Source organism: Myxine glutinosa, chromosome 1, assembly GCF_964187855.1.
Source record: "Myxine glutinosa chromosome 1, kmMyxGlut1.1, whole genome shotgun sequence".
NCBI classification, from domain to species: Eukaryota; Metazoa; Chordata; class Myxini; order Myxiniformes; family Myxinidae; genus Myxine; species Myxine glutinosa.
The window spans coordinates 162,562,363-162,582,546 of record NC_136261.1 but is presented as its reverse complement, the minus strand read 5'-3'; the positions used below and the strand labels follow the sequence as shown (position 1 = coordinate 162,582,546).

General features: G+C 41.4%; 1 protein-coding gene across 1 annotated transcript in view; it reads left to right on the top strand.

Moving 5' to 3' along the window:
• LOC137416728 (U3 small nucleolar RNA-associated protein 14 homolog A) overlaps positions 1–14,955 on the top strand; it is a 193,699-nt gene extending 178,744 nt beyond the window's left edge. The window contains exons 13-16 of the mRNA XM_078771162.1: positions 11,456–11,534; positions 12,030–12,220; positions 12,344–12,443; positions 14,331–14,955. Coding sequence (XP_078627288.1) covers positions 11,456–11,534; positions 12,030–12,220; positions 12,344–12,443; positions 14,331–14,528 — 568 coding nt within the window. The 3' untranslated portion in view covers positions 14,529–14,955. The remainder of the gene's footprint in view (positions 1–11,455; positions 11,535–12,029; positions 12,221–12,343; positions 12,444–14,330) is intronic.
• The last annotated feature ends 5,229 nt before the right edge of the window (positions 14,956–20,184 follow it).

The following is a 20,184-nucleotide window of genomic DNA, read 5'->3' as shown; positions in this document are numbered from 1 at the left end:
GGAAAAAGAAAATGAATTAATAATCGTGGAAATTGAGTTTGGAGAGATCAAATTGGCCAGATAAAAGACAAGGGGATTAACCCCCCCTTGATAAGGGGAGCGCCGACCCCCGAATCCGCAACAATATATATATATATATACTGTGTATATATATATGTATATATATATATATATATATATATATATATATATATATATATATATATATATATATATATATATATATGACGAGAATAGAACCATGTTCCACACCTTGAGTTCAAGAGATAACAAGATTTAATGATGAACCAATATCACAGCGCTGTGGAGGGTGTAAGAGTCATACCATTCACAATTGAACAGCATGGCCACATACACTCCTAGAAAATTGGCAACCCAGAGTTTCTTTATATACACAGAATTATACAAAAAATCTCCGCTGAAAAATGAGCACGGACAAAGGAAAACTAGCTCGACCTCGACATCTCCCACCGAAACCCTATCTACTTTGGCATGGGGAGAAAGAGCACAAGAGCACCGTGACATTCTCAAAACTTATCTTCCATGTTGGCTTTTGGTCAAGGACAGACAGACGCGTTTTCACGAGGGGGTCTAACGGAGCAAGCGGTTTCACTATCTTTCTACATTTTTTGGCACAGTTGGAAAATATAGCATAGTTAAAAAGCAAGAGGGAACATAGTAAGCTTAATCCTTTTCACAAAGCAACCATTATTAAATGCAAACCACAATTACATAAGGCACAATAAAAGGCATGATCTCGACATTCCCCCATTTGGTCTCTACGAGACTACGTATCACAGAGACCAGGCCACATCGGCTTTATTTGCAAAGCAAAAGAGAATAGTGTTATATGTGGCCACATCGGGCTTTATTGAGTGTTGTATGTGTGTCCTCCAAGGGCATGCCACGCACATAAAGTACCCCGCATGCACGCTTGAAAGGTGTGTCATGTTGTGCGTGTTTGGAACATGAAGGCTCAGAACATGAAAGTCCATTAACGTTTCGGATCCACAACGAAGGCGTCTGGTCCAGATGAGGTTCTGCCCCGCCAGGGGGCCACCACCTCCCCTGCGGAACTTGCTCCCCCCACCCTTTGCAGATGCGGTCCTTGCAGATCTTCGAAGTTAATCAACGATCATGCCCATGAGATCTCTCACGTGCTGCTGTTCTGGGGGTTCTGGGGGTCCCATAATGTTGTCAGTATCTTGTGTCTCATGTTCCTGGTCAGGGTACAGAGCGTTAAAATCCGAATCACTTGAAGCAAAGAGATCCGAAACATTTGAAGCAAAGAGAGGGACTTCCTTTATGTCAAAGTCTCCCATGGACGCCTGGTCGGCTTGCGGGTCTAGGATATTCATGTCGGGTCCCTCGACTGCCAGACCCAGCATCGCAATCAGATCCATAGTTGGGTCGGAAGGGGGTGTACAGCTGTGAGCTTGTAATACATAAGAGGCGTTAGCCAGTACACGCAAGGGGTTTACCACACAAGTATCACAGTCATCACAAACATCAATACAGGCATCAGCCAGTTCCCACAAGGGATTTTCAACACAAGTATCACAGTCATCACAAAAATCAATACAATCTTCTGAAGCGCCGGTCACATCTGCCTTGTTGAAGGACCCATTCAGGTCGACGGCCTCTGTGGTCAAGATCATGGTCTTCCGACGGCGGTTTCTTCATCGTCCATCCTGAAAAATACTTTCTTACACACACCATGATCAAATTCCTAGCCCCCCGTCCCACCAATTGGCATTTAGTTACCTTATCTCTCAGATGGTTGGCTTATTCATAGCCGCATTTCCTGTGTCGTGTCTGGAAATTCAAATGCCATATTTACTTTCACCAATTTCCGAAAATACCTTCCTTTTAATCATCTTCCCTACATCTAATAATACATGATTTACCAACCATTTTCCCCCCAACCATAATCGGTCAATGGAAATAATCGGTATTCTCCCCTTCAAAATTTCACTGTTATCCTATCAATACCTGGACATTTTTTCCCTTCTTTCCTAGATACGCGAATTTCACACCAGTATAAACCCACTGGAAAAATTATCTGAAAAATAACGAAATCGTCTCCAAGTTCTCTAGCTAATCTCCATCCGCAATCACCAACTCTACCCTCCTATGCATTTTGCCTTAGGTTTTAGAACCTAGAGTCTACCAAAACAACAACAACTAGCCTCCCAAAGCCATTTCCCTGCAAGAGCGGGGGTTAGCCTTGCGGTCCCCATGACAATCTTCTTCATTTTGCTCTATCACCTCCCTTTGAGCAATAAATTAATTGATGTGATTCCCACGTACCTGGTGGAGTTCTGTTCACCTGGTCTGCAGAGCCGTGATCCAATCTTCACCAGCCCCCAATCACCTCCTCGATTGGGGTCATTCTGCATGTAGCAATCTAACACAACGTTTTTAAACGAAATTCACAACTTTACATTCATTGGTCCCCCCAGTGCAAGCCAAACCCTTGTATCACCTTCTTATCACAAAAACAACAGTCCATAACTAACCACTTTCCTTTATTTCCTGTCTTTTCCATTAACTTTTTACAACCTTTTCCTCTACTTCCTCAACAATTCCTGCAGTCACCTGTCATTGACAAATAATCCATCTGAGTCGACTTTCCAATCCAATCATCTTTGCACTTTCCACGACCTTTCTCCTATCTGGTACCTGCGCTTTTCTGATTCCAGTTTAATTTATCCTTCTCCAAAAATCACATAAACATTTCCTATTTCCACATATAAGAAATAACCAATATCTCCCTTGAGATACAAAACAAAAACGCTTCCAACTCTAGCATCCCAAAGTCTTCCTTGGAAGCATGCTCGACAATGCAGCACCGCTTCCACTCAGCACACAACATACATGTGCTCACTCCAACACATCACTTCAAGCCACCTCATCACTCACATTGTTCACACACACGAATGCGTCCCCTGCTTGTGCACAGCATGGTCCGCATTCCTGTCTCGATTCTGTCCCACCTCGCTGTTCCCCGCGAGGCAGCTACTCCGTTGCCCCGGTAACCTGCCTGCATGTCTCGGCTCGCGTGTTCACAGCTGGATTCCACACACCTCGTACATTATAATCCTCTCTGTTTTATTTCTCCAGATCTAACCTCATCTTTTGTCCAGAAAGAGCTAATACTTGACCTGCCTATAGCATATTGTCAGAACTTCTTCCTTTGGGTAAAAACTGCACCGGATGTGCATGCCTTAAATCCTGAGACAGGACAAAGAAGGCCTTGAGGGGGGGGGGGGGGGGGGGGGGGTTATCAGATACACACATCCAGTGCGTAGCTTAACTTAAAATACTCATCGTCCTACCTTCCTTGGGCTAGTCCCTCCAGCGGGTCGAAGATCGGGCCGCCCCCCGATCTGTAATACCCTTCTCTTAACACAGTACTCACGCCGGAGTATTCTTAACACCAATATCTATTACCCATTCTTATCCTTATTCTTCCATCATTTTAATCCTTTATTCGCCTGACTCGGCCACCCGAATGCGTCGAATACACGCACTCCGTCTCCAGAACTCAAATCATCCTAGTTTTTACTTCAGATTGAGTATTACTCCGACATACCTTAATCTCCCTTAAGATATTTAATTAACGTGCACGGAACATTTTCCCGTCCATGCGCCCAGGCGGTCGCTCCCAGCGCACGGCAGCACGACCCCCATTTGCAAGAAGCAGCTCGTGATGCGTACAAGGCGCAAGGAAGCGCCCCGTGGCCATCCACCGAAAAATCCTGCCTTTTAGTTTACCGCGCCGATATTTCCCTAATCCGGTCCTCCCGCGGCGCTAACTCGCGGTCAATGCTTGTATAGCGCTTCTAACTTGTCTAACTTATCACCCATGCCAGGGCTTTTCTAAAGGGGTTCTCCCTTCTTAACTTAGCTTAACACTTATCCTGGCCATCCTCCTTGGGTCCCCTCCGTTAGTCCGCAGCCAATACTTTCTCTGGTTACTATCAACCCCATCAACTCCATCTTGTCTCTAGACTGCCCTGCCTGGGAAGTTCTTGGCTTTACCAAGAAGTCCCCCCTTTTTGCTAACTGACCCCCATTTCTTGGTTCATCAATAGACAACTTGTTACCCGAGCCAAATAGGCCTGTACTTACACACCAGATTCCAATTTGTTCGTGATCCAAGCACGGAACGACGAAATGGAAGACAGACAGCCTGGATGAGTAAACGGAGCTCAATTTGGAAAGACCCCTCAGTATGAAAACTCACGTTAATCGAATCAGTGCTGGCCAGCCTCTCCGCTGTGTCCCCACAGGGTCTGCCTCCCAAATATCGCTCAGAGTCGGATCCCACTTCTGACACCAAAACTGACGAGAATAGAACCATGTTCCACACCTTGAGTTCAAGAGATAACAAGATTTAATGATGAACCAATATCACAGCGCTGTGGAGGGTGTAAGAGTCATACCATTCACAATTGAACAGCATGGCCACATACACTCCTAGAAAATTGGCAACCCAGAGTTTCTTTATATACACAGAATTATACAAAAAATCTCCGCTGAAAAATGAGCACGGACAAAGGAAAACTAGCTCGACCTCGACATCTCCCACCGAAACCCTATCTACTTTGGCATGGGGAGAAAGAGCACAAGAGCACCGTGACATTCTCAAAACTTATCTTCCATGTTGGCTTTTGGTCAAGGACAGACAGACGCGTTTTCACGAGGGGGTCTAACGGAGCAAGCGGTTTCACTATCTTTCTACATTTTTTGGCACAGTTGGAAAATATAGCATAGTTAAAAAGCAAGAGGGAACATAGTAAGCTTAATCCTTTTCACAAAGCAACCATTATTAAATGCAAACCACAATTACATAAGGCACAATAAAAGGCATGATCTCGACATATATATATATATATTAGGGTGTTTCATATTATAGGTTTAAAATTAAAATATGACATTTTTGTTGATTTTGCTCATGCCCTCATTCCTATTGATATGGAAAGAATGTCTGCCAATTTTGAGAAAGATCAGGTAATATTTAGAGGTTGCACAGTCTGCACACTTTTGAAATTTTACTCCAGTTCATAAAAGAAGAAGAAGATTATTTGCAAAATAAAAATTAAAAAGACATCAAAAGAATTGTAAAACATTGAACATAACACAATGAAATGAATATAAGCATATTAATTCAACATATACAAGATAATGAAATGAATATAGGCATATTAATTCAACATGTACAAATATTCACAAATCTTAATATTTATTGTAAGTATACCCTATAAATTATTGACATAAGTATATATTTTAATATTGTTCATTATCTAGTCGTTATCTGATTATGTGATGTACAAAACAAGCTTTGAATATATATATTAAAATATAAATATATATATATATATCTATCTATAATTCCAGTAATCTCTGTGTGTCTGTGTGTCTGTGTGTCTGTGTGTCTGTGTGTCTGTGACCGCTGTTTCTCGACAACCACGGGTCCGATATACTTGAAACTTGCCAGGTATATTGCTGGGGACCTGAGGATGTGCCTTTTCAAGGTTTCATATTAATCGGACAAGTAGTTACCGAGCTATGGCGATTTAGCCGTTCGCCGTTCGCTTTGGCTTTGCGAATGGACCAAACCATTTCATGTAAATAGAGGGGGGGGGGGGGGGTTCTACCGTACTCGCAAGCCGTTCGCTTTGGCTTTGCGAATGGACCAAACCATTTCATGTAAATAGAGGGGGGGGGGGTTCTGTGGTCGTTGCGAATGGACCAAACCATTTCATGTAAATAGAGGGGGGGGATTGTCACCGTACTCGCAAGCCGTTCGCTTTGGCTTTGCGAATGGACCAAACCATTTCATGTAAATAGAGGGGGGGGATATAATTTTAGATATATATATAGTACGGGCATGCCCTAGTATTTTCAATTCATATAAAGTATAACAATGATTCTTAGTATAACAAAGTATAAAGATTTACATTGATTCTTTTTATTCTAGAATACAAGCAATAAAACTAAACATCAAAAAAGTTGAAACTGAACTTAATAACATTCATGTTAACTACATTAGATAATTTCGTAAGATGCAACTCCTGCTTTTGTTCGCTTGGTGACCGCTTTTTTGTGGTGCTCGACGATCTTCAACAGGAACTGCTGCTGTTCGTCCCTGACTGACTTGTTGAATTTCTTTATCAGGGCAATGCCCCTTTCTGCAGTGTCATTCACCACTTTAAGGGCATTGATGGAGCTTCTTAGCGCATCACTGCAGTATTCGTCCACGTCACCGACCCCAAAGTATCCAAAGAATGTCTTTGTACGGCGGGTGATGAGGTCGCTCAGGTTTTTTCCTTCAAAGACTAGGTTTTTTCCATCTAATCGTCTCGATTCTTTCTTCCTTTCCGGCTTCTCCAAATTCTGGAACATCATTTCCTTCTCTGCCAGAGTAATACGTTCATCCAGGAAAGCCAATCCAACATTTGTTTCTGACAGATACCAAAGGTGTCTCTTAGCCACCTTCAAAGCATTCTCCTTGACATCTCTATCCGGGTAACAGTTTAGAAGTTGAATCATGTCCAAGTCGTTCTTTGGTGCCCATCGACTCGCAATTGCCTCATGCCAAAAGCGGACATATACGAGGCTGACAAAATACGCTACTTTTCTCATTCCCTTCAATTCTCGATCAGTCAACTCCAGTTGTTCATTGAATAGGACAATCTTAAGTGCATATATGGCCTTTGCCATCCACCTTGCTTGATGGAGGGCTCCTGGAGCCCTGAATTTGACTTCACTTTCAGTCCAACCTCCAAGAAAGAGGAGAGACAGACGTAACAACTCTTTGTAATCTTCTCGTGGATGGCTTGCATCTTTCAAGACTTTTTGAAGGTAGTCAACCATTTTCAGACGTTGGTCTTCTAGAAACCGTTGGACAGGCTCTTCTAGAAACCGTTGGACAGGCTCTTCTTTGTCCAGTATGGTCGTATATGACTTCTTATCGACTAAATCCCAACGTTTTCAGAACTTTCAAAAGATCTGGATCTCAGGACCACTTGATGGCATGCGGAAACACTCTTCGAAGATGCCCTTCAAGATCAGCTCAAGGGTGTGATGGCGGCAAGGCAGCCACAACAGAGTTCGCCCAACTTCCTTCTCAATCCTCAGACACGCTCCTTGAATCAGTGCTGCATCAGGGCCTGGTATAGGTCCTGTATTTGATGCTGTAGTGTCAAACGAGAGACCAATGATACGGTCACGTATACCGAATCAGTTCAACTCCTGAATGACGACTCGTGCCATTTGCTCGCCAGTTCCATCCTGCGCAACAGGCACTCCAAGCAGATGTTCAAAATATTTTCCGGTTACGAGAACATCAACTCGGTCTTCCAGAGTTCTGACATTCCCGGTGACAACTGTCGGCAACAATTTGCTGTCCCAATGTAAGATCAAGTGAGGAGTGACCCGTATGACGCAACACTGATGCAATCTGAACACAGCGTGCGCAATGCTGAAGCCATACAAAAGTGACAGAAGTGTGCAACCTCTAAATATTATTCAATTTGTCTAAAATTTGGCATACGAGTCACTTAGATGAATAGAACCAAGGGGATGAGAAAAGTGACACGAAAATAGCAACTTCGGAAAATTGAAACACCCTAATATATATATATATATATATATATATATATATATATATATATATATATATATATATATATATATATACACAAAGAATTAAGTTAAGCACCCCTACACAACGAATTAAGGTAAGCACCCCCTAATATATATTCTTTGTGTATATGTATACATTGGCATATATTCTAAGGTATGTGAGATCAAATAATGATTGGTATGACATTAGCAATTATCCATTGATGAAATTGAGTGATCAAAGTGAAAAAAAGTGATTGGTTGAGTCAGTGATCCGATCACGTGGGTCCTACACACGTTATTGACGCAAAGATCGCTAGAGGTCTTCTCAGAACAATGACTGTACGTTAGAAAACATAAACGTCATCCACACTGTCCGTGATGGACCTATAGCTCCATACTTAAATTGAGGTGAAAATATGCCTAAAATTCCCAAAAAATTTCACCTTAAATTATTCAGAATAAAATATTGAAAACGGCATGATTGTTATGTTTTTATGTGACCATAATATCACTTCTCCAGAAAATATAGCAATATCATGGGTATATTACACTGTTTTGACGACAACAAACTTGTAATGTGCGAGGTTGTAAAAAAACGGGGGGGGGTGCTTAACTTAATTCTTTGTGTATATATATATATATATATATATATATACACAGTGAAACCTTGACTTACGAGTGCACCAACTTACGAGTTTTCCGAGATACGAGCCGTCGCTCGGGCGGTTTATTGCTTTGTGATGCGAGCCGAGATCTGAGTTACGAGTTTACGCCACCCGCCACGAGGTGGCCCAACGAGCGTTCAGGTCACGTGGTTATCTTGCCGTGCAAGCATCTCTACCGTATATCGCTGCTGCTTTGTTTTCGCATTTTGGTTATTTAGGAAAATTTCTTAGTTTTAACCATGGGTCCTAAGAAATTGAGTGCCAAGGGCAGTGCTGAGAAGAAGAAGAGGATGATGTGCTTGGATATAAAACACGCAATCGTCGAAAAACATGAGCGAGGTGTGCGTGTTGTCGACTTGGTGAGGCAGTACGATCGTAGTACTTCTACGATATGTACGATTTTGAAGCAGAAGGAGTCGATAAAGGCTATAACGCCAGCCAAGGGCGTTACGATTATTTCAAAGCTCCGGACCTCTGTCCATGAAGAGATGGAGAAGTTGTTGTTTGTGTGGTTGACGGAGAAGCAGCTCGCAGGAGATACCGTGACCGAGAGCATCATGTGTGAGAAGGCCCGAGACATTTACGGGGATTTGGTGCAGCAGAAGGCGGGAACATCAACGGACAAGGCATCGGAAGAGTCATTCAAAGCCAGTCGGGGATGGTTTGATAATTTTAAGAAGAGGACCGGCATTCACTCCGTCAGGCATGGTGAGGCAGCAAGCTCGGATGTGAAGGCAGCTGAAGATTTTATTATAACTTTTGCCGAACTGATAGAAGCCGAAGCATACATCCCCCAGCAAATCTTCAACTGTGACAAGACAGGGCTCTTCTGGAAAAAGATGCCGAGGAGGACGTATATAACGGCAGAGGAGAAGAGCATGCCAGGCCACAACTTGTTCAGAGTGCCGGCGATAGCTCGCCTTCTCTTTGTGGAAGACACGGTGAGGTTTTTTTTTTGTTTTTTTTTGGTATACAAGATCGAGGCTCTTGAAAGAGCTAACATTAATCACACAAAAAGACAAACCGACACACAAAAAACAAGGAGAGCGGCAGACAAGATGGGGAGAGAGGGGGAAGGACACAAACACAACATTTGAGAGCAGGGACATCGGGAGGACTTGGGGGGAGGTGGGAGAGGAATAAAACATATGAACACTGCAAGGACTCTGGGGTGAATTACCGGGGGTAGAAAAGATCAAGGTTTTCGATGGGTCATTGATGAGGTCATTTCGATGAGGTCATTGATGAAGACCAGAAATAGCACAGGGCCCAGAACACTACCAGAACACTACACAGATCCTTAACATCCAACAACTAATGGGACGCAAACGGGGCGCCCAGTTTAGCGGCACACACATTGATGAATCACCCTGCCTGTGAAACACCGACATGACAGGTTATAGCTGGGTCGGGATTTAAACCCAGGCTGGACAGTTTAAAGTCAAGTGTGCATACCTCCAGTCCAGGCCATCCTGCCAACTTGTATGCTGCATGCAGGTGAAATATAAAGCGCGAGATATTTATATATATATATTTCAAAAAACATTGGTGTGGTTTTTGGCAGGCTGGAACGGATTAATAGCATTTCAATGCATTTTAATGGGGAAATTTAATTTGAGAAACGAGCAAATTGAGTTACGAGCTCGGTCACAGAACGAATTAAACTCGTAAGTCAAGGTTTCACTGTATATATATATATATATATATATATATATATATATATATATATATATATATATATATATATATATATATAAATATATATATAAATATATATATATCTATATATACTTTTTTTTATTTATATATATATATATATATGTCCTATTCATTCAATTTAATTTACATATAAATATATATATATATATATATATATATATATATATATATATATATATATATATATATATATATATATATATATATATATATAGATATATACATACATACATATATATACATACATACATATATATACATACATACATATATATACATACATACATACATATATATACATACATACATATATATACATACATACATATATATACATACATACATATATATATATATATATATATATATATATATATGTATATATATATGTATATATATATGTATATATATATATGTATATAAATTAAATTTTAAAGCAAAAACTATGGCACTTGTGGAATTTGTTTCGAAAGCCATTATCTGGACCTATTGGCTAATTCCAATATTCCAAGTTTCAATATTCCAAGTACAAGATTACAAGAATATTTACACAAGTTCAATAAATTCACATAATAAATACATATTTACATAATAAAAATTTCCGTAATAAATAATAATTTCAAGATTACAAGAATATTCCAAGTTTCAGCTCGTTTCAATGTATAGACCTTGAGATTTGGGCAGATGGACGGACAGTCACCAACGAGAATTTGAGGGTTTTCTAAATAAAACTCCAAAATGCAGAAACAGATGTTGCTGAAATTTGCACCATATTACCTCCATGTACAAAGCATTTACTTCTGAAATTTGCAGCTCATTTCATTCAGTAGAAGCGGACAAATTATTTCAGTCCCCATGTTAAAGCTGCATACAGATAAACGATCCCTTATATAAAGGGAGAGGCACCTTGCACCTCCCTTTGATTTGCACTGGATTACGCTTGCACGACAACATTTCTATCGACCTAAATTTACTCCGCAGATTACACTGTAACATGTAATTCAGCTTAGATGGGGGGCTTTGGGCGACTGTTATAATTCTGGTCATGATGTTAATGCTGATGTCTCTGCGAAACATCATGTCCGAAAAAAAACTATCGTCATCTGTTTGTTTTGCTCCATTTTGTGATGCTCGAGAGTAAGCAACTTCATGTGAGACTCCTGCTTTGTCCGACATTGCTGCATAGACACTACCCACGGTATTCTCTTCATTAGTTCTCTGGGAAATGTGAATTGAGACTTGGTGCATATGATCCTCCCACTTTCCAGCTGTCTGCTTCTTCAGATATATAAACGTGCTAATGGAGACTCAGCATTTGTTTCGTCAGTTGTCTCTAAATATAATTGTAACATTGAAGAATGATGTCTTTGTTTTGAGGAGAGTTGATAGTCATTTTCCAAATCAATAAATCTATGCTATTCTCTCTCTATTGACAGGAGAAAGCAGGTATTGACAGAAATATTGGACAAGGACAAAACTGAACAAGGAGAGGGTGCCCTTGTTGTGGAGGATGAGGTAAGCAGAAATATTGATATTACCTTATTGCCATTGCAAATAAACATTTTTCTTTTCTTGGCCTTGGCTTTTGGCTTTTGGCATCTTGGCTTTTGGCTTTTGGCATTGTCGTGCTTGAAACCTGATAGGATACTTTAGTTATATTAAAACTCCTTGGAATGAGCCTCTGAGCAGTAAACTGGTCTATCTCACATATGATCAAAATGAGTTAACTGTTTGTACCTTTGTGGTTAACGGCCATTTTCTTTAATGTTTAAACTTGAGGCTGATCTTTGTTCAATGCAATTGGAACCTGAACTTTAAACTTTTTTTTTCTCAATTTTTTGTTTTGGATGGCCCACTATATTTCTCAGTATTGTAATACATCCTCGAAATTCCATATGATCTTGACATTGTGATGAAGACTTAGCCACATGATGCAACCTGCAGGCAAAAATACTTTTCATGAATTGTCAACATTTATTTATTGATGTATTTATGTTGTTATTTTCTCAGTGGGAAGGAGACAAAAGCCAGCGAGCACTCATTGTGGAGGCGTTTTCTGGTGATGATGTTGTGGGAGACTTTTCCAAAGAGAAAAATGCAAAGGTTGCCTCTGAGGCTCCACAGGTCAAGGATCTCACCCTACCAGGATGGGGTGAATGGTCAGGTGGAGGGATAGCACCAAATCCACGCAAACGTCGCTGGTACGTCACAGGTGTATGTTGACGAGTGGAGCCATGCTTTTTTCTTTCCCTATCCCCTTTTTGGCCCAGCCTTCTTATTTTCGTTTTGTGGACAGCCATTGATTGATTCTTTTTCTGTGGCAGTTTCACAATCCGAGCCTCACCAGTTGTACCTCGGAAAGATAGAAGTCTTCCTCACGTTATTCTCAGTGAAAAACGAAATGCAGCTCTTGCCCAGCACCAGGTACTGTTGTCGTCTCTATTGTCATCTCTGCTGTCGTCTCCACCGTCGTCGTTGTATGTGTTTCCGCCGTCATCGTGTCTGTCTCTGCCGTCATCGTGTACGTCTCCGTCGTCATTGTGTACGTCTTTGCTATTGTCTTTGTATGTGCCTCTGTCATCGTCGAAGTTGTATTTACCTCTGTCATCGTCATCTTTGTCTCTGCCGTCGTTGTTGTCTATTCACATTTTGTAGCTTTATTTACCGATTTTGTGCCTCATGAGAATGCTGTTGATATGGAACTCGCTGTGAGGGATTCCGATATCGCTTGAAATTTGTGAGCTATGGTTTAAAGTGCAGTTCCTAAGCGGTGTACAGTACATATGGGGTGTACTCTCTGTTTATTTTGTATTTCTGTTTTTGTTTTTTAAAGATTTATTGTAAATCGATGCCAAAATTCTTAAACATCCCATCCCATAGTTAACATAAAGGTCCGTGTTTTTTTAATTTGTGTTCAATAATGTCAAGTGTAAGAGGATTTTAAAAACTTCTGTAATCAACAAAATGCTCAGTAGTTTTCTCTGAGTTACTGCCTTTTGGTGCCTTTTGGTGATTCAATGTACTCCTTCAGCAATAAGTAACTTTCTGTGCGCTTCCTTTTGACTGAGAAATAGATTGCTCCTGTAAAGTTGCTGTAAATGGTAAATTATTAAAGTAGCATCACTACAATTAACAAGCAGCACCACCAACGTTCTGTGGCAACGCCAATATAGTCTTGTTTTCATAAACAAATGATCTGTGGACTGGTCAATATACTGTATTGAAAATTATTTCGCTATTTCGGTAAACTGGAAGATCTTGAATCTGTAAAAATAGGCAGGCCACATAACTTCGGCTGATCGTTTGGAAGAAGATTCCTCTGAGTTGCAGTTCTGCACTGCCATAGCAATGCAGAATTATTTATTTATCTTTGTTGGTGGGAAAGATTGCTGTTAATTCGTCCTCTATTCGAAGGTGGACTATTGGTTTGCTCTTCATCTGTCCGCCAGGCATTTCTGGGATTTTTTTTCCCCAAACCCTTTAATATATTCAACTGAACTTGGTGCATGTCTTTATTTTAAGTTATGGAACAAGTTTGAGTTTTGGGGTGTTTCGTCAATTTCTCATGGATTTATGCTCTTTTTGAAATTACAAAATATCACTTTGTACATGGTTCAGTTTTCAGCTGCCCTGACTCCACCACACTGCTTTACACCCATTGGCTGGACAGCTGGCCTGACTCCACCCCAATTAAAATCATGCACTGCCATTCCATGAAGCAGCACAGATCGGCAGGCCTCAGGCCTTAGGCCCTGATGTTGGTTCATGCCCCAGTGCAATTGGAATGATCCCAGGTATATAACCACAACATATTATATATGCACATAAGCTGTACCTTTGTTTTTCCTTCATGTATGTGCAGGCCACAGGGGTTTATATGTTTTGGTGCTAAACACGGCATTATACACCACCCAAGTAAAGGGATGTGTTTACTGATATTGAACTGAATCTTGGGAGGAGATATGTATTGCAATGTAATTCTCACTCTTGTTGTTTTACTTTTAATTTTTTGTGTCTCTTATACCAAAGTTTTAATTGGTCATGATGATGTATTTAGTCACTAAAATTGCTGTTTTATTGAATGGGTGTACTACGTATTCATTATACCAGAATTGTGTGCGTATGCATGCTTTTGCGTTATATTTATTTACTTGTTTTAATGGAAGGGGTCAGCTGGGGGCTTGTTCTAGGCTTTGTGTGTAGGATCGCATCAAATTTCCACATTTCGATTATTTGGTCATTTACCATCACCCCTCAAGCAACAATGCTATTTTGACCAAATAATAGCAAAGGCATGACTTTTTTCCTCAGGTGGCAGAGATACCTTACCCGTTCAACACAGCAGCAGATTTTGAGCAGAGTTTACGTGGCCCACTGGGCACCACCTGGATACCCTCACAAGCGGCTCGTCTGCTCACTCAGCCAAGAGTGCACACACAGATGGGGGCTATCATCAAACCTATGTCTGCTGAAGAGATATTTGGTGATGCTGGAAGACATGGAGACTGAATTATTTTATACTGCTAAGAGGGAATGAAAAATAGGAGAATAGCATTTCTCACTTTTAAAAATTGAGTGTGCAGGAGCTGCCCATGCAATGTTTTGTCACTGCATTGAGAAGCCAAGTAATTGTTCAAGATTCGTCATTCTCCAGTTATGTCTGAGATTATTTATCTTGGCTTCTTACTGATCGATGATTGGCTGCTTGCCTTTTGGTTTGAATTTTAAAAAAAATTGCAGCAGTCATTGTATGTATGCACGTTTTGTTTTTCTCATCATACAAAAGATGTTTCCAGTGTCATGTAATTTCTGGACTCCAATATGTACTGTTGAAAATTCTTCTTCAGTCAAGTTTGATATTTATATACGTACATATAAAAAATGGCCACTGACTTTGAATAAAATGGACACCTGTGCATGGCATGGAGTTACTGAATTTCCATTTTGCTTTTTCAAGTAAAATTTATGAAAAAGGTCTAATACCTAAATTTGTCAGTTTGGAAAAACTAATGAAAGTTTGGCTTTTGCCTTTCACAGTGGAAGACCAGAACATATTAAGGTTCAAAGGTTTACTTAACTCTTTTGTGAAGCAATATTTTCACTGTAAATATTTATCTGTGATCGCCAAGTGTATGCCTCCCCGGTTTACCCATTTTCTTGGCCGGCAATCCAATGATGGCCATATTTTTTTCCTGGCCGCAATATGACCGTGACCTTCAATATTTAGGGATCGTGTGTAAATTAAGAAAATGCGTCCCATCTAGAATCTATCCATAAAACTTGACATCATGAAAATCAGAGGAAAATTATTCTTGTTGTGATGAAGAAGGTGGTTTTTGTTAATTAGGTCACAATCTTTAAAAAGTTGGTCAAGAACACCAAAAAAAATCAGGTGCACAACTTCAGTGCAAATCCACTAATATGAATACGCATTGCGTAGAGTGAGAGCTTCGTCGACAATGGTCAGTCGATCGAGTACGCAGCCCTCGCAAACATCTGTAGGCCTCGGCCTAGCTAGGCTAGCTGGTTTGATCTTGGGCTTAGAATTAAAATTCAAATTAATTTTATTGAATGGATAGATTGGGATAGAATGCAGGACTTACCTACTGTAGGCTATATAGTCTAGACTTCTAGTCGACTGGACCAGGTACGTAGGTCCGACTGGCAGGTATGTACTGAAATCGGTGTAACTGGCTTAAATGAAGTCGGTGTAGCTGTCGGAAAACTGAATCCGGTGTAGCTGGTGGAAAAAAAAAAGTCAGTGTAGCTGGCGTAAATGATGAGCGGTTTCGAATTCAAAATCCGTTCTGTACAGTACTGTATTGTAATTTATTGATTTTAATCACCAGGTGAAAATAATTTATCGGTCGCGCCAGACCAAAGCAAGATCACGTGAGCAAGATGGCGGATCATGGAAGGGACAAGATGGCGAATCATGGAAGGGACAAGATGGCGAATCATGAAAGGGACAAGATGGCGGATCATGGAAGGGACATTTCAAATGACAACATGAAATTTTGTTCCCAAGGGAATGGGGAAAAATTTGAAAAAAATTTTTCCGTGAAATTTTAAATGAAAGTGAACTTTTGAATGGATTCACATAAAATTTTGAATGGATTTACATATACATGCATTTGGCATTGAGGTTCGCTTACGAAGCTCTCTATTATGATGCAAGAACATATTGGAAAGCTAAGCGGTTTTTGAGCTTCCGCATTGACAAAATTGAGTAATGACAAAAAAAAAAATTTCATCCCACCATTTGACCTTGACCTCGGTGGGGGCATGGTGTAAATTAAGCATAAATGCACCTTGTTTTGAGCAATCTGGAGAGGGAAATTTCATTCCGATAGGACAGGCCTTCGTCGAATTTTGTTGAAAAATGATAAAATGTCTATAATTGGGTCATGACCTCAAATTAGGTAAAGGTTAAAATACATCAACCTCGCATACATTCTGTTTCCATGATTAGTGCAAAATTTCATTCCGAAAGTCCCACCCTGCTGCTGCTTGGAAATTGGCAGTAAAGGAAGAAAAAAAAACCAATCTAAATGGTGGTTTGGTACTCCTCAAGGTTGAAGGAATTCTGGAATACCATTTAAAAATGGGGGTACTAGTTGTAGAACCGAACCCAACAACAGCTATAAGCATCCTCTGATCTCCATCATACAGGAGGAGGCTTAAAAAAGGTGTGACGAGTAGACAGCTGCAAAAGACAGGCGAGCAGAAGCATGTGCTACAAACAGGCAAAAAGATAAGTGAACAAAAATGGTTGTTTCAGCTGGAGAAAACACTGAGAAAGCAGTAGTGCTGTGAGCATCCAGTTTAAATATATATGTAACTCCTGCAAGTGTGTCATTCCTGGATTGGACTGATAAGCCACCCTGGGAGATTGAGCAAGGATAGACGGTCATCCATGGTGCATGACCGTTGTCTCTTGCAAACAGACTTGTCAGAAAAAGATACTCTGCCGATTTAAAGCGATACCTTGTATTTTGAACTTGATTTCTTTATTTTTGGAGTTTCGATGTAAACACATCCCTTCATTCATTATTGTGCTTCTTGGCTCTTACTGATACTCTCCATGACATCATGGCAGTGAATGTTTATGTTGTCGAGATGTTAACTGTTATGGATTGCACAAGCAGCTCCCGAAATCGACTTTATACACTATCAGGCTGCTGATTAAAAAAAAAATGCAGATTCTTTGAATAATATGCGTCACAAATTGTCATAAATAATCATAAATTGTCATAGTGGTTCGGTGGATGTGTGGAGTATCGTTGAGAGAGGGGAAGACAAATGATGATTTGCGAAAGATGATGGGAATAGAGCCTGTGATGGATGCTGTGAAGAGAAACAGGTTGAGATGGTTTGGTCATGTGTTGAGGAAGGATGAAAGTGACTGGTTGAGAAGAGTGATGGAAATGAATGTCGAAGGAAGTAGGGGACGGGGAAGACCAAGAAAGACTTGGCTAAAGGTGGTGGAAGAAGAAATGCGGACAAGGGGGTTAACAAGGGAAGATGTAGAAAATAGGGGAAAATGGAGAAGATTGTCATGGGGACTGCAAGGCTAACCCCCGCTCTAGCAGGGAAAATGGCCTTAAATTGCCTGTTGTTGTTGTTGCAGAGAGTGAGGAGGCTGCAGACTGCCGATCTGAGTGATGAGGAATGGAGCAGCAGAGAGTGGAGTCATCAGCAAAGAGATAAAGAGGATTTTCCAGAGTCATAGAGATCATTGATGAAGACCAGAAAAAGCATAGGGCCCAGAACACTGCCTTGGGGAACGCCAGCCTGAAAAGGAAGAGGAGATGAGAGAAATCCATTCAGGGCCACATGTTGTGACTACCACCAGAGAGGAAGTCCGCAAGCCATGCGTGGAGATTTCCATGGATACCATAGGAGGAGAGTTTGGTGAGCAGAGCGGGGTGCCAGACCGTATTGAAGGCATGTGATATGTCAAGGGAGACGGCGCTGATTTCTTGTTTGGCATGGAGGACCTCCATCCATTGTTGAGACAGCAGAAGCAGCAGGTCCAGAGTAGAATGACCTGGTCTGAATCCAAATTCATGATCAGAGATCAAGCCATTGGAGAAGAGGAAGGATTTGATATCCGAAGCAATGATGGATTCCATGGCTTTGCTGATAATTGGGAGCAGGCTGATTGGTCTGAGGTTGCAAGGATCTGTTTTTGCACCTTTTTTGTGTAAAGCGGTAATGTTTGCTGATTTCCAAGAAGATGGCAGATGACCTTGAGCAAAAGAGAGGGTGGAGAGAACAGAGAGAGGGAGTGAAAGAGCAGAAGAACAGGATTTTAGAACCCATGGGCTGATGCCGTCTGGTCCAGTTGCAGAATCAGAGTCGAGGTTTGACAAAAACTTCTCCACCTTGTCAGGAGAGAAGGACACATAGTCCAGGAGCAGCTGGGTTCGACTGGGTAAGGTGGGCACAGAGAGAGATGGGTTTGGGACACGAGATTTTGAGGCAAACACAGAGTTAAGGCTCTCGGCTTTGTCACGTGCGGTGTCAACTGTGTAGCCGTTTGAGGTAAGGGAGGGGATGGAGGGGGAACAAGCACCTGAAACGGATTTGACCAGACGCCACCAGGATTTGGAGGAAGGAGACAGGTTTGAGAGTTCATTCTTGAGTGGGGAGAGATCGTGCTTCCTAGCTCTCCTGAGGGTAGACACACACTTGTTCCGAGCTTGGTGGAAGGAACTGAGATTGCCTTCAGTTGGATTTGCCTTCCAAGAGGAGGGCTGATTTTGCAGATGCGGTTTTGCTGATTCCCACGCAAGTTGTTTCAGGGCAACTGCCTCACCATAAGATTCAGTGTACCATGGACGGGAGGAAGGGTATGACAACTGAAGATGAGATGGGATAAATCTGTGCATGAGAGAGAGCAGTTTGCTTTGGAAGAATTCCCAGGAAGAGTTGATGGGAGACCAGTCCAGATGATTGTTAGCTGCTTGAGGACCGTGCCAGTTGGGCTGAGTGAAATGCCAGACTCGTCGACGCTGAGGAGGCTCTCTGAGAATGGCCAGAGAGATGTCCACTTTAACAAGCACATGATCAGAAGAACCGATTGGAGCAGCAGACATTTGCAGGGAAGTTTGTCACAACCAAGTCTGGAAGAGAAGATACTCAGAATAAGTCGAAGAAGAATACTCGGAAGACTCAGAAGCAGAAGTCTTTTGCTGAGGTGCAATGGCTGGTGAGAGAGGAACCCACACCCAGCCAGCTGGCATGATGACAGTCGAAGTCACCACATGTGAGGAAAAGAGAGTTGGGATGAGTGGATAGAAGTTGGTCCATGTTGTCAGACAGCGAAATGTAAATGGAGTCATCACTGTTTGGAGGATGGCACAACATACATAGAGTGCATTCAGAAAGTATTCAGACCCCTTCACTTTTTTCACATTTTGTTATGTTGCAGCCTTTTGCTGAAATCGTTTAAATTCATTTTTTCCCCTCATGAATCTACACTCAATACCCCATAATGACAAAGAGGAAACAGGATTTTAGAAAGTTTTGCAAATTTATTAAAAAGAAAAAACTGAAATTTCACATTGACATAAGTATTCAGACCCTTTGTTATGACACTTGAAATTTAGCTCAGGTGCCTCCCATTTCTCTTGATCATCCTTGAGATGTTTCTCCACCTTGATTGCAATCCACCTGTGGTAAATTAAATTGATTGGACATGATTTTGAAAGGCACACACCTGTCCATATAAGGTCTCACAGCTGACTGCATATCAGAGCAAAAACCAAGCCATGAGGTCGAAGGAACTGCCTGCAGAGCTCAGAGACAGGATTGTGTCGAGGCACAGATTTGGGGAAGCCTCCAAAAAAATTTCTGCTGCATTGAAGGTTCCCAAGAGCACAGTGGCCTCCATAATTCTTCAATGGAAGAAGTTTGGAACAACCAGAACTCTTCCTCGAGCTGGCCGCCCAGCCAAACTGAGCAATCAGGGGAGAAGGGCCTTGGTAAGAGAGGTGACCAAGAACCCGATGGTGGAGATGGGAGAAAACTTCCAGAAGGACAACCATCACTGCAACACTCCACCGATCTGGGCTTTATAGCAGAGTGGCCATACGGAAGCCTTTCCTCAATGAAAGACACATGAAATCCCACTTGGAGTTTGCAAAAAAGCACCTAAAGG